This window comes from Pinus tabuliformis, chromosome 1_1, assembly GCF_031772625.1.
Source record: "Pinus tabuliformis cultivar Carrire ecotype Pingquan chromosome 1_1, CPIR1, whole genome shotgun sequence".
Classification (NCBI taxonomy): Eukaryota; Viridiplantae; Streptophyta; class Pinopsida; order Pinales; family Pinaceae; genus Pinus; species Pinus tabuliformis.
In genome coordinates, this window is record NC_142297.1 from 758,650,498 (window position 1) to 758,665,034 (window position 14,537).

The following is a 14,537-nucleotide window of genomic DNA, read 5'->3' on the forward strand; positions in this document are numbered from 1 at the left end:
TGTTGTTTCCTATGTATCAGTTGTAGTGGCTAAATAGATGTGTAGAAGTCAATGGTTTATGTGCTATATATTTGTAACTGTTATGATCAATAAAATGTGCAAGTTTTATTTATTTTGTGTGTATAGCATTTTCTCTCCTTCTCTCTATTTTTCCAGATAATAAATATTTAAAATAATATATTATTTTATTTATTAATTTATTTCATTAAAAATAAATAAGTTGTATGATTCAAGAAAACATATGTTTACACATACATTATGTTCATTTCAATATACTAGAATTAAAAAAGCTAAATAATTTAAAAGTTTTATTTTAATTTCTTATTTTATTAATAAAATTAAAAAAATTCAACCATACATTTATTATTATTATTAGACACAGTTTGGGGTTGCTATGGTGGTGGAGGACCTCGTCGAATATGAGGAGGACCACATGCCAGATCAGGATATTTGGGCATACAATGACCGACCAGCCATGGAACCCTGGGGCAAAGAGCAGGCATTTTCGACAGTTGCCTCCAACACACCGACCCACCCGCCACGCTCTGGGAAGAAGCATCATATGGATGTCAACTTGGCAAACCTTCCATCCTTGAATGCCCGTCTCTTTCGCCAGCCACACTTCATCTTCTGGGAACCTGCCTGTAGACTTCTCTATCTTTCGACTCCCCTCTCTCGACCACTGCCCAACTTTCCCTGCCTACACCCTCGCCTACTGCTCATCCCTCGAACACATCATCCATTTCGTTGTTGCTGGTAAACCCCCATGTCCCGCAGCGTCCCTCTCGACCCACCATTCAACTCGGTTCTTGCAGCTTGAATCCCCGCTCCCCCATCCGCTCGGGATGCTTCAGTTCCCTGCTACTACCTGCTCGTTTGGTCGGGTCTGCACAGAATAGCACCTCAGACACGTGTCGCAAGCTTCTCAAGGAATTCCCCATCTGCAAACGATCAGAAAAGAAGAAAAAAGGGAGGTGTCTACGGGCCATCGACTCAGATATGAACCTAACATTCAGGGAGGACATTCAAATGGTAGATGCTATTGACACCGCTCGTAAGGTTCTGGTCAGCCGGGTTCGTGGTCGTACTTACTCTGTGGAAAGATTAAAGCAATGGATGGAGGAGATTTGGGGATCATTACTAAAGGAATTACCAGCTATCAGAGTCTTAGCTAGGGGATGGTTTGCCCTACACTTTCATAGACTAGAATACACTCAATGGATTCTATCCCATTTCTGGCATATTGAGTTGGCGCATATTCTTCTAAAGCATTGGGACCCCCTGTTTGATCCGGAGTGAGAAAAGTTGGGCACCGGGCCTATATGGGTTCGTCTTCTGGGATGGCCCATAAAATTCTGGATACCCCAAGTTTTCAAGTGCATAGGAGACGCGCTGAGCACCTATCTCAAACACGATAAATGTTATGAGCAATCCAGAATTATGACCATGGCTAGAATCCTTGTTCATCTTGACACCGGGGCTAGGCTGGAGGAGAAAATTACTCTGCATCGCAGACATTTCTCGCGCAAACAACTACTGGATTAGGAAGGCGTACCATTTCGATGTTGAAGATGCCACAAAGTGGGACATTTGTACAAGGTCTGCCCTTTTCTTTCAGGCAAATTCTAAAGGTGCTAAACAACAGCCATCAGTTGATCAAAATAGAGGTGACAACAATCAGGGAGCAGGTGATTTGATTCATAGCGAGGTCCCTATAGTTGTGGATCCTAGAGGCTCTAAGAAGACTAATTATAGAAGCAAGGCTACATCGACGTCTGAACCACCTCACACCCGGTCCAAGACAATGGAGGATGCATCATCTGCCCCAAGTAATGAATCTCACCCCATGACCTCTGCTATTTTATTAGATGTTATGTTTTCTATTTTGCACTCCACATTACAACATCTACCTATTGACCCGGGCCAGATTCCTTCTATTCCCTGCTCCATTTCCCCTCCTCCCACCACCTTCTCCACCACTCCCTCCTCTCATAGGATGGATATCGCTCACCCCAATCCCTCCTCCTCCCACACTGGCTCTGGATTGCACCCTTACCACCTTAGACCTCGGGTCCGAACTAAGCTCTTGGGTCTTGGTCCTTCCCTTGGATGGTCTACTAATCATAAACCATCAAGGGGCCGTCCATCTAAGATCAAATCGACCATTAAGAATGTTGTGGCATATGTCGCCCTTGGACGACAATGCACCATTGAGCGGGCACTTATAGCAATTGAGCCCTCGGCCCTTGGTTCCCCATGATTTGGATCTCCTTCAACTCCAGGTGATTATCCAACCCCAAAAAGCATTTGGCTCTTAAGAGATTGACCCATGAATCCAGAGGTGACATCCTCTTTCTACACGAGACACTTTGCACCTCGGATAACGCTGTGAGAACCCTTCAAGCCCTTCTTCCGAGGTGGATTTTTCATGGATTGGACGTAAATGGTCGCTCTGGCGGCCTTGCTATTGGCATCAACCTTAGAAAGGTCAAACTCTTATCCTCTTGGGGCGGATGCAGATTTTTGAGTATGGACATTTTCATGGGTGAGCATGGGATTCCTATCAAAATCATCAATATATATGGTACGAATCTGAACAGACAGGCCTTCTGGCACAATTTTTTGGGAAGCAACCCCATCATAAGCTCCATCACATTGGGCAGTGATTTTAACTTCTCTCTTGGATTTGGGGAATCCTAGGGACATCATGCTCAACTTGATCCCATATTAGAGCAGATGAGCATGTTATTAGATTCTTACAAGCTTGTCAACTTTCCAATGAACAAGAAAGTCCCGACCTGGCACAACAAGAGAACAAGGGAGGCAGCCTTGGGAAGGAGATTGGATAGATTCCTGGTTCATGAAGACCTGATACAAAAACTTCCCCTGTACAGACAATGGGTCAGCTCGGGTGGCCTATCAGATCAACTACCCATCCTTCTACAAGTCAGTGGATCCATTAAGAAGCCCCGCACCCCATACAATTTTTTTGCTGGATATTTACAAAACCCTGAGTTTATTAATATGGTCACAGACTTCTGGAGATCGCAACCCCCACTGAGGGCACAGAGAAAGGCAGCGAATTTTTGTGACAGACTCAGTGGACTAAAGAAAATGATTGAGGTTTGGGCAAAGAGGAAATGTCTGAGAGATGACCAACTTCTTTTGGACATGGAGCAACAGATTGCTCAGTTTACGGATGAAAGGGGGATTGGCTTCGTATCGGAGGATTCAAAATCACTATTGAACAATTTGGAAAAGCAAAAAATCAAGTTGCTGCAAGAAAAGGAAGAACAGTGGAGGTTAAAAAGTAGAGCCATTTGGCTTAAAGTGGGTGATTGCAATATCAAATTCTTCCACAACCTCGCAAATGGCAGAGAGGCCTCAAATACAATCTGGCAGCGGCCTTGTGAGCCAAATGTTTGGGCTACAACACACCAACAACTCGCCAGATTGGGTATATCACACTTCAAAAGGCAATTCACTGCCCCGACAGCCATTAATCTACCAGATATTATCAACCTCGCTGGCCACTTTCCTAGATTTGTTGAGCAGGAGGATTTCGAGGACCTTACTCAACCGGTCGCTATGCAGGAATTGGAAGGAACTCTAAAGTGGTTCAAGAAAGATAAGAGCCCGGGTCCAGATGGGTGGCCAGTGGAGTTTTATTTGGCCTTTTATGAATTGTTGGGGGAGGACCTGTTGGCTGTTATTGAAGAGAGCAGGATCACTGGACACATTCACCCCCCATGAACTTCACATTCATAGCCTTGATCCCTAAATCGGATGCCCCATCCTCCTTCAATGAATTTTGCCCTATTTCTCTCTGCAACTGCCTCTATAAAATCATATCCAAAATCATTGCTAACTGTATCAAGCCTATCCTATTTGCTCACATCTCTCCGGAACAATTTTCTTTCCTCCACCACCGTTACATACAAGAGGCCATTGGTACTGCCCAGGAAGCTTTACACTCCATCAAGCACAAGAACCTCAAGGGTATCTCCCTCAAGGTTGATTTAGCAAAGGCCTTTGAGAAATTAAATTGGCTCTACTTGAAGATGATCCTCACTCACTTGGGCTTCCACCCTATTTTTATCGCCTGGATTATCGGATGTATCTCTTCTGTCTCCTTCGCTATTCTCATCAATGGATCAGCCTCATATCCTTTCAACATCGACAGAGGAATCAGACAAGGATGTCTGTTATCCCCACTTCTTTTCTTGCTTGTTATGGAAGGTCTGAGCAGACTCATCTCATTCACGAAAAGGAGTGGGAGTATTAGTGGCCTCAAAATTATGGAGCACTTTTATCTAACTCATCTTCTTTTTGTAGATGATATTCTTATTTTCATAAACGGGAGTGTTTGGGACTCCACTACACTCAATGAGATTCTACATCTATTCTGTAGTGCTACAGGCATGGAGTTAAACAGGGAAAATCCTCTATATCCCTCTCGGGCTGTACTATTTAGGAAACATAGCTCGCAATCAGGAAATTCCCCTTTCAAGAGATAAATATGTTGGAAGGCATCAAATACCTAGGTTTCAGACTAAAACCAGATGGATAAAAGATTGAGAACTGGACTTGGCTCATCACTAAAATCGAAAAGAGAATCTATTGTTGGCACCATAGGCTCCTTTCTAAAGCAGGTAGGCTTATGCTTACAAAATCAGTCCTTGACGCCACTCCAGTGTACTAGATTACTCTTACCTGGTTTCCCAAAGGAATTCTTCACAGAATACAACAAACTTGCTATAGATTCCTCTGGAATGGCAACAAGAAAGGAAAGATCTTTACATGGGCTAACTGGTCCAAGATTGCTACTCCCAAAAAGTGGGGGGGGGGGGGGGGGTGGGGCTTAAAATCTCTCCCGGAATTTGCACAAGCATTGGATGCCAAACAAGGATGGCTATTATTAAAATAGAATAGCCTCTGGGTGGAAGTCATTCATCACAAGTATATTTCGCCATTGACCATCACAGACTGGATCCGTAGGACAAATTGGAATAGACAAGGTATCTCTGGGATTTGGCAGTCCATACTGAAAGCCATGTCGCTTATCAGAGATAGCCTCTTATGGCGTATTGGCAATGGCTCATTAGTCCACATTGGTATTGACACATGGCTAGGATTAGGGAATGCCCACAATCTACCAGAAGGGCTGGTTCTACACTTGAACAACAGGGGCATAAAATTTCTCTCACAGATTGGAGACCAGCAGCACTCCACAACTTATTCATAGGCCTGGTTAACTGATCGGCAATGGAACTTGCCCTATGAGTGGAACGAAGACTGGAAGAGATCGATACAGGCCTTAACTAAGTCCTGTATTAGATTAAAGGATGTAGAGGATGAGCTCATTTGGACATTAGCAAAATCTGGTCTATATTCGCCGAAGCTCGGATACAACAAATTGTTTGAGGCCAGAAAACCTGACAGTGATAAAAGCTGGTGGACCTCAATTTGGCAACTATAGGCCTCACCAAGAACCAGACTGCTAATGTGGAATATATTGGTGAACAAAATCCCCACAAGATCCAATCTAATGAAAAGAGCCTTCTCAAGCCCAACCCAGTGTGTTATGTGCATGCAAGCGGAAGAAACAACCCTCCATTTATTTCTAACCTATTCGACCTCCAGGGATATCTGGGCACAGGTCATTCACTCATTAAGCATTAATGTGGACTGGTAGGGGGTGGACATACTATCGGCGTGGGATCAGTGGTGGATCTCGGTAGCAGCGAAAAAGCCCCGGAATCTCCCCCTCTTGGTTTCCTGGTACATTTGGATCCGGAGGAATGCGATCATATTTGAGAACAGTATTCTGAATTGGAACATCCTTCCCCCTATCATTTCCATGGCCTATGCAGAGATACCAAATGTGATCAAACAAAAATAGCCCAGGAGCATCATTCAGGAGCAAATAAACAGAGACACGCCATGGGCATACTTCGATGGGGCAACCCAACATCAAGGATGTGGTGGTGGCATCCTCCTATATTTATCCAACACACATTACTTACAGATATGTTTGGGACTTGGTCCCGGAACTAACAACCATGCAGAACTGATAACTCTGCGTCATCTTATATATTTTTCCATGACCAAAAACTGCCACCAACTTCAAATTTTTGGAGATTCAAAGACTGTGGTTGATTGGTTTAACAACAAGATTATTTGTCATGCATATTCATTGAAACATATCTTGGAAGAAATTGTTTTTTTCAAAACATTTTTTGACCAGATATATGTTTCTCATATCTAAAGGGAAAGAAATACAATTGCTGACCGACTCTCGAAAGAATCGGCGGATCATCCTCTAGGGGATTAGCGGTGGATCATCCTCTAGGGGATTAGATGATCGAGGAATTTTCTCCTACAAGGATGTACAGATATTATCATAGGCCATATATAGATGGACCACTTCAGTGAGGAAATGGCCTCATTACCTGCTTTGTCACTGCTTTTTGATGAGCACACTATTTTGTTATAAATTTTGTATATATCTCAGTATGTTTAGTATGAACTCATATGTACAGCAACTCTGTACTATTATGATGGACATTGTACCTATCTTAGTATCCCTATGGGAACCTATGTTATTATGTTGCTTTTTGAACAGTGGCGACCTGCCACAATACAACATATGCCTATGGGCATCAACAGCATGTAATTTCTTATCAATAGAAATTATGAATTTTCTTCTTCGGAAAAAAAATTATTATTAGACATTTATTGTAGGATAAAATTTTCAAAAATTTAAATTAATTATTCATAACTATGAGGGGAATGTTACATTTAATCTCCATGAAATATGTATTAAAAAATTAAAATTAATATTTATCTTTGATATAGTTAAAACTTTTTTGTTTTTTAATTAATTAATTAATTATGGAAAATATCATTTCAATAATTATCATATGAACTTGGTTATGGTCATATAATATTAATCAACCATGATATTGAATAATAACATTGTAACAAAAACTTGTTTATAAATTTAAAATTTATATAATAAAATCTAAATGAATCTTATAGATTAAAAATTAATTATATAATATAAATTACTTTATAATAACCTTTCTTCATATCTTACTATAACTATAATTATAAATATAGCCCTTATAAAATAGAAATAAAAATAAATTAAAAAAAAATAAACATGTTCATTCCAATCGGTTCATTCTAAACCATATAAAACTTCCCTTAAAAATCATATTGTATTAACAAAACCATAAAAAAAACAATGTATAAAACTTTTATTATACCATATTAACTGCTTTTTATAAAACTTTTATTTTAGAGTATAATATTTATAACTTCATGTATTCAAAATAGACGCCAGATAAAACCATCGCACTTCAAATCTGCCCGCTGATATCCATTGTCCTCTTACCTTTACTGGTTTGCTCCAGCAATTCTATTCTAAATCAGAACTACACTAGCAACATTTTCAAGTATGTTTTGATGTAACAAGTGTCACTCTTGGAACTCGATAAAGCTATCTCAAAACCTACTGCCCCTTCCGTTTCAGTTACACGCAGTCTCTTCAATAATTTTGCAGATATACATTAAAGTAGATTTTACGCACAAAATAAGTCAATCAAAAAGAGAAAAAAGCCATAAATAACTGAGTTAATAACTCAAGTATATGGTTTTGAAAATAAAAAAATTTCAAATATTTTACAGCTGCTGCCTTCCACTCTTCCGAAATTTCAAATTGCAAAAAGTATAATCCAATGTGTAATACAAGTCTAGTTTTATACAACTTTGGCATTAAAAATGAGTTATCTTACCATTCCTTCTTAGACCAATTGAAAAGATCTGAGGACCCTTACTCTATTCCTCCTTCTGGTACAATTTATTCCACGGGCAATGTTAAGTCAAGCATTACTATTTGCGATTTATGAAAAGCAAATAGATTAGCGAGTTTAGCCAGAATGGAAGCTATTTAAAACTGAAACTACTGAACATCGAAATAAACTCTCTAGCTCGTATTATTATATATATTTATCAAAATGATTTGTACTATCAGAAAAGCTTTTCAGATTTTTATATTTTTTATTTTTATACTAGAACAATGAATTTAACAGGAGATTAGAAGATTAAATTTCTTGAAGTGAAAACAAAACTTGAATAAAATGTTTGCATTTCTATAGAGTTGATAATCAAGAGAGAGTACTTGTAATTTTTCATATGTTGTATTTTTCATTATATAAAATGGATAAAAATTTATTTCGGCATAGAATAGTTAAACTGTTTAAAATGTTGTAATGAGAACGAGTCCACTTCAAAAATTTCATGGTTTATGTTGCATTTTTTTTATCCAAATTTACTTGAGCTAAAAGAGTTAGACAACTTAAAATGTTTTCAATCATAATTTTTTCTTCAACAAAAAAAAAGAAAGAATATGTAGCTCTTTTTTAACTTTTAATTACTTTATTTCATTATAAGATTAAGATTACATTGGTTCAAATATTTTATGTTTGAGAGTGAGATGTTTTATACAAACCACATATTCAATTTTTTTAATTATAACTCTTGAAATATTTTATTTATGGTTAAGAGTGAGTAAAGTAATTTTAGTAGTTGTGTGTGCATACATACATATCTATATATATATATATATATATATATATATATATATATATGTTTTTAAATAGACATAGGTTAACTGCAAGTTGAACACAGACACACTTACATATCTCTTTTATACTCGGTTGTAGAATGCACAAAAACATATTATACTGGGTTATAGAATGACAACTCAATGAATGTCTCTACACAATAATAAATATTAAGAACAATACAGTCCATTATTAATTTACTACTTTTTATTATTATTTTTTCTTATGTAAAAATAACATAATATTAACTATCTAAAATGACAACTCAATGAATGTCTCTACACAATAATAAATATTAAGAACGATACAGTCCATTATTGATTTATTGCTTTTTATTATTATTTTTTCTTATATAAAAATAACATAATATTAACTATCTAAAATTAAAATGATCTTGATTTATGAAAACTAATAATTTTGGGCTGGTATGACATTTAATAATTTTCACTAGAGATCCCTAGACTTTATTATTATATTATTATTTTAAGAAACATTTTCACCTTACTTCTTCATTCATATCTAGGTACTTACAACATTCATATTTAGGTAATGGTACAATAAAAATAGGATAGGAGATTTCCACACATCTTTGCACTGTGCAGCAATTCTATGGAGAACCAGAATAGAGATTTTAACGGATCATTTTCATTATTCACTATTTATATGTAAATTACTAGTAAATGAAAATTAAGTTAGTAGTAAATGGAAATGAAACTATGAGGGGAGATTTTCACATAGATGATAACAGCATATAGTCTCAGCCACTTTACATAAATTTCATAAAGACCCAAAGCATTAAGAAAATGATTTAATAATAAGCATGTTGTTCACCAAGTAAAATTGTGGACTTTATTTAGAAATTCCTTACAACCCAACCGTGGATCCAAACCACAAGAAATTGGGATTGTAGTAGGAATTAAGTCGAACATAATAGTGACTTTACTTCAAGCTTTCACATAACCCAACTGTGCATCGTAATAATAAGAAAGGAAACGAGGATTTATAGTTATGCTGACGGCGGAGGAGATCTACAACACACCACATCCGGGCAAAGAACGCAGCAATAGGGAGGATCTTGACATGCTGTTTCTACACAAGTGTCACAATCGGGAAGAGTCGGTTTCTTTATGTTCAGTTTAGAAAGATCCACGGTCTTCTCAGGCCTCATCTTATCATGTACCTTCATAGGTTTGAGGGTCGAGTGACTTTCACCTGCATAATAAATATCATTATATTCAGTTTTCAAATAATTATGAGCTACCAACTAATACAGTAAATTGATCTACAACAATTGCAAAACCAACCTGCTACATCATCCTGGACTTCTGATGTTTGCGAGAGTACCACTGTAAAAGTTAAACATATTATAAAGAAAGTCATAATGAGGGAGGGAGAAGCCATTTTCAATTGCATAACACAATATCTTTTTCCCTCTCTTTAGATCTTCTCTGTGGAATAGTGTGGAATGATGCTTATGTATGTGGATTTTATATATTTTCGTGGAATGATGCTTATGTATGTGGATTTTATATATTTTCTAAGTTTTCTAAGGCAAGCTTATCCAGAGTGTTTCCATTTTCAGTGTCCAAGGTATGAATCTTTCCAGTATGTTTCCGATTTTAAATTAGAATTTCTCAATAATTTCATCAATCTAGACTCTTACTATACTAGAGTTCTGCTCAGAATCTTAACCATTTAAACTCTTTCAATTTATTTTCTAGGAGGTCCTAAAGGAAACATTACTAAATCTGTTTTTTAACCAAAACCCCATCCCGTGGCAAAGTTGAAAGGATGTTTCCAATTTTATAATAGAATGTCTCCATAAAAATATACAGCTGCTTCTAGGGGGTTTTGCTAGTGTTAACAATATTCTTTTTCACGTTAACGAAATCTTAATCACTGCATTAAGAGGTAGCTGTAGTTGAAAGCAGGGATAAAAATTGAACACGTCAGAGCCCTTCAAAGGGTCTCTGGCAAGTCAGAGAAGTAAGAAGAAAATTTTACCAGTCAAAAAAAATTTAAAAATTGATTTTTGTCATTTAAAAAAAAAATTGGAAAAATATCTTAAAATTTTTTAAGAAGTGCTGTCAAATTGTTAATTTTTTTTTAAATTTCATTTTTCCTGAAATTAGAATTTTAGGAATGTTGAATTTGTAAATTTCTTTTCATGTTAAAACTTAAGTCCCATTTTAGAAACTCCCATTTGAAAAACAACAGTTTCCTTTTGAGTTGTTTTTTCTAATTGTGCATATGATGCAAGTTCTTATTACGCCGTAAGGCGTTTCCCTCTGAAATCAACTCCCCTCTCTGCTTACCTGTCATCGTGTAAGCCACACGATTATATGTTAGACGATTACAACAATTTCAGCCATTGATCGTTGATTCAAAAGGGTTGCCCAAACGGTTTGGGTGTTTCATTTGGCGGATCAAATAGTTTCATCAGGGCAGCTGAACCGGGCTCTCTAGTGCTACATGCGTCCCACTAACCCCGTTGGCGGGCTTTTCTTGTACTGTCTGTGGGTGGAGTTGATTGATCCCAAGGCTGTACTGAGCAGGCAGCACATTCTCACAAATCCCACATTCTCACAAATCCCGGTGTTCTTAAATCCATCGTTGAGAAAGCGGACATGAGAGAAAGCGATACCGTCCTGGAAATCGGCCCGGGTACTAGAAATCTAACCCTAGAGTTGCTGCAGGCCGCCCACAGAGTCATCGCAGTCGAGATCGATCCCCGGATGATCGAAGTAGTTCACAAACGCATAAAGGGGACCGAAATGGCTCAGAGATTGGAGGTGAGTTCCAATTTCCTTTGCATCTTGTTTTTACATTCATTCACCTTATTTACCTCATTAACAATATGTCAATTCCACATGGATTGTGACTCTTCATGCCCACCCCAAGTTTCAAATCTTTAGAGACATGTTTTCCCTTCATGAGCTGTTGCTTCTATGCACCTGTGTAAGCAGCGGCTCAGGCTCCGGCTCCATGTGGATGGGGCAAGGTGTAGGTCTTCTGCCACAATCACTGAGACATATGTTTTCGAATATCTGTTGTCAGCCTGCTATAGTTCGTTGTGATATTCACATAATGGAAATGGCATGCTTTCTGCATGACCTGACTTCAGTTCATCGTGATAATCCCATAATGGAGAAGGGTGCGCTTGCTGCATTTGTAAACTGGAAACATCAACCAAAAAAAAATCCTACATTGACAACAATATTGAAGAAGGATTATTTGTGAAATACCACATACATTAAAACTTTTTCAAATCTTTGCCAATCTAAAAACTGGGTTTAGGGTGAATTTCTCATGCCTATGCAATGAAAATTGGCTATGGGGTGAAGTCCTCATGCTTATGTGATAGCAGCCTTCTTTTCTTCAGTTACTACCTTTCTCCAATCTAATGATGCTTAGAAGTACTTGTGTGCTTTGGGAAGCCATAATCTTGTAACGTACTGCACTTTCTGTCTGGCAATGAAAAATGCCAATTTTGGCAATAAAACACTTCTTCTTTTTGCAAAGTTGATGTTGCAGATGGATTCCCTACCCCCTTATGTCCAATTGGGCACCTCAGTATTAAATTTATGCAATTCAAACCTGTAATTCCAAGATTTTGGCAAAATTTCTGCCAGATTTACAAGGAAAATGCACTGGAAAGAGATTCTGTTTACTGCAAGGTTAGCCTAAGCTATGTGCTTTGCAGGTTCCCTTGTGATGTCTTCGTAATTGTCTCTTGCAATTCCTTTTTTGTTCCTTGTGATTGCTGTCTTTGGTGATACCTTATTAATTTTTGGGATTACGATAAATCAAAGTTGCTCTTCTCTAATATGACTATCTCCTTTTTCTTTTTTGTTATGGACAGTTGGTGCGAGGGGACATACTACGAACAAACTTGCCAACTTTTGACATATGTGTAGCCAATATACCTTACCAGATATCATCTCCGCTCATCGTCAAGCTTTTGTCCACCATGCCCAAGTTTCGAAGTGCCACCCTCATGCTTCAGAAGGAATTTGGCCACCGCCTCGTGGAAAAGCCTGGTGATTCCCTTTTCAATCGCCTGGCTGTCAATGTGGATCTTCTGGCCAGTACCAAGCTCCTTATGGATGTGAGCAAGAGGCATTTTACGCCATGCCCTAAAGTGGATTCCTCTGTTGTGAGAATCGAACCAAGGGCATGGCCTCCTCCAGTCGACTTGAGTGAATGGAATAGATTCACTCTGATGTGTTTCACCAGAAAGAATAGGACTCTCGGTGCAATCTTCCTGTTCATCAATTTTAATCTTGAAGGCATATATGCCTGCTATTGTTTATTTGCTCCCCAAGATTATCTTCTTTAAAGGCATTTAGAGCATGGATGGCAGGAATTTCTCAACAAACAGTATAGGTACCTTTGCATTGTATGAGCAAATGGAGGAATTTTTCCTTTTTAGTTAAAAGGACGAATCATCTTCGGTTTTTCTTTGCAAGCAATACTTTAAGCAGACAGGCGTTTCAATATGAATTAGTTATGTTTTTTCGATCTCTTCATATTTATTTTCTTCAACATGTTTGAAACCTTTTCTTCTGGTAACTATTGTTTTTGCAAATATTTTACCTTGAATCAATTCGTCTCAGCATGCATTCAAGTTAGTTAGAATGGAATCACATAGGTTTCAGCAGTTTAGCCTAGTCGGTTGTCTCATTAGTCAGGACTTATGAGATGTATGTTAAAAGACTGAAACCTGCTTATGTTAAGGTGAATTTGTGTTGAAAACAGTTTTCAATACTCACGGATCAGACCTTGATCCGAAGAAACTTGTGGGTTAATGGAAACTCATGATCACAGATATAACTGAAAAAGGGAAAGGGAAACCCTCCTATTGAACGATTTCCTCTGCGAAGTTTTTCTCAAGCTCTTGTCAAATACAAGGCAAACTCTTACATTCCATCTTAACAGAGTTCTTCGCAGAACTGAGGTTTTAAACATTTTGTTCGTAACTGACAGGAAAAATATCTTGAAGATGGATCACTTTCAGCTGCATAATTTTTTTAGTGTCTTGTACTCTAAAGTTGGAGTATGAGGGAAAATATTCCTTGCTCATTGAATAAAGCCTCATCTGTGACTCCGTCGGTAACAACCACTCTTTAGAAGGTAGGCCCCGATATAAATACCAACATTTTGAAAGAGAGTCTAAAATCCTGAAAGGCTCTAAAGGATCATAGTGTACAACGGTGACTTCCCCACAAAGATTAGTCTTGCACATTACACAAGACTTGATCGAAGGATTTTCTGCGTAATGAAAAAGGCAATATGGGAGATTCCAATCACGTTCCAAAGCATTTTTTAAAATGTGGATGTGACAAAAGGTTGTTGTGGAATGTGCTGTTTGTATATTTTAACACACTAACACCTTACAACAATGAACTAACAATATTCATGATGAAAATAGCAATAGGGAAGATTTATCTGCATAATGAAAAAGACAATATGGGAGATTCCAATCATGTTCCAAGGCATTTTTTAAAATGTGGACGTGAAAAAAGGTTGTTGTGGAAGGTGTTGTTTGTATATGGGAAATTTCTTGATCATTGTGTATAATCCTAATGTTGATAGATATGTCTATTAAGTGGTTCCAGTTAATGGGGCATTGATTTGAGTGGTCAGTATATTTTTATTATTTATCAAAGTAATCTTGTGTTGTATTTGTGTTCTTCAATTTATGCCTTACGACGTTTCCTTTGCAACATCTGATGCAAATGCTAGTTAATTATTATGTCACAATTACCTTTTGATACCATTACATTTGGCAGTTGTTCCCATTTCAAAAACAACAGTTTCTTTTCGAGTTGTTTTTTTTAATTGTGCATATGATAGAAGTTCTTATTAATTATTATGTCACAACTACCCCTTGATACCATTACATTT

General features: G+C 37.7%; 1 protein-coding gene across 1 annotated transcript; it reads left to right on the plus strand.

Annotated features, from left to right (window-relative positions):
* Positions 1–394: 394 nt before the first annotated feature.
* Positions 395–13,959, plus strand: LOC149216225 (uncharacterized). Its single transcript, XM_089389868.1, has 5 exons — positions 395–644; positions 5,696–5,781; positions 11,186–11,422; positions 12,493–12,896; positions 13,884–13,959. The coding sequence occupies exons 1-5, from the start codon at positions 395–397 to the stop codon at positions 13,957–13,959; spliced, it is 1,053 nt and encodes a 350-aa protein (XP_089245994.1).
* The last annotated feature ends 578 nt before the right edge of the window (positions 13,960–14,537 follow it).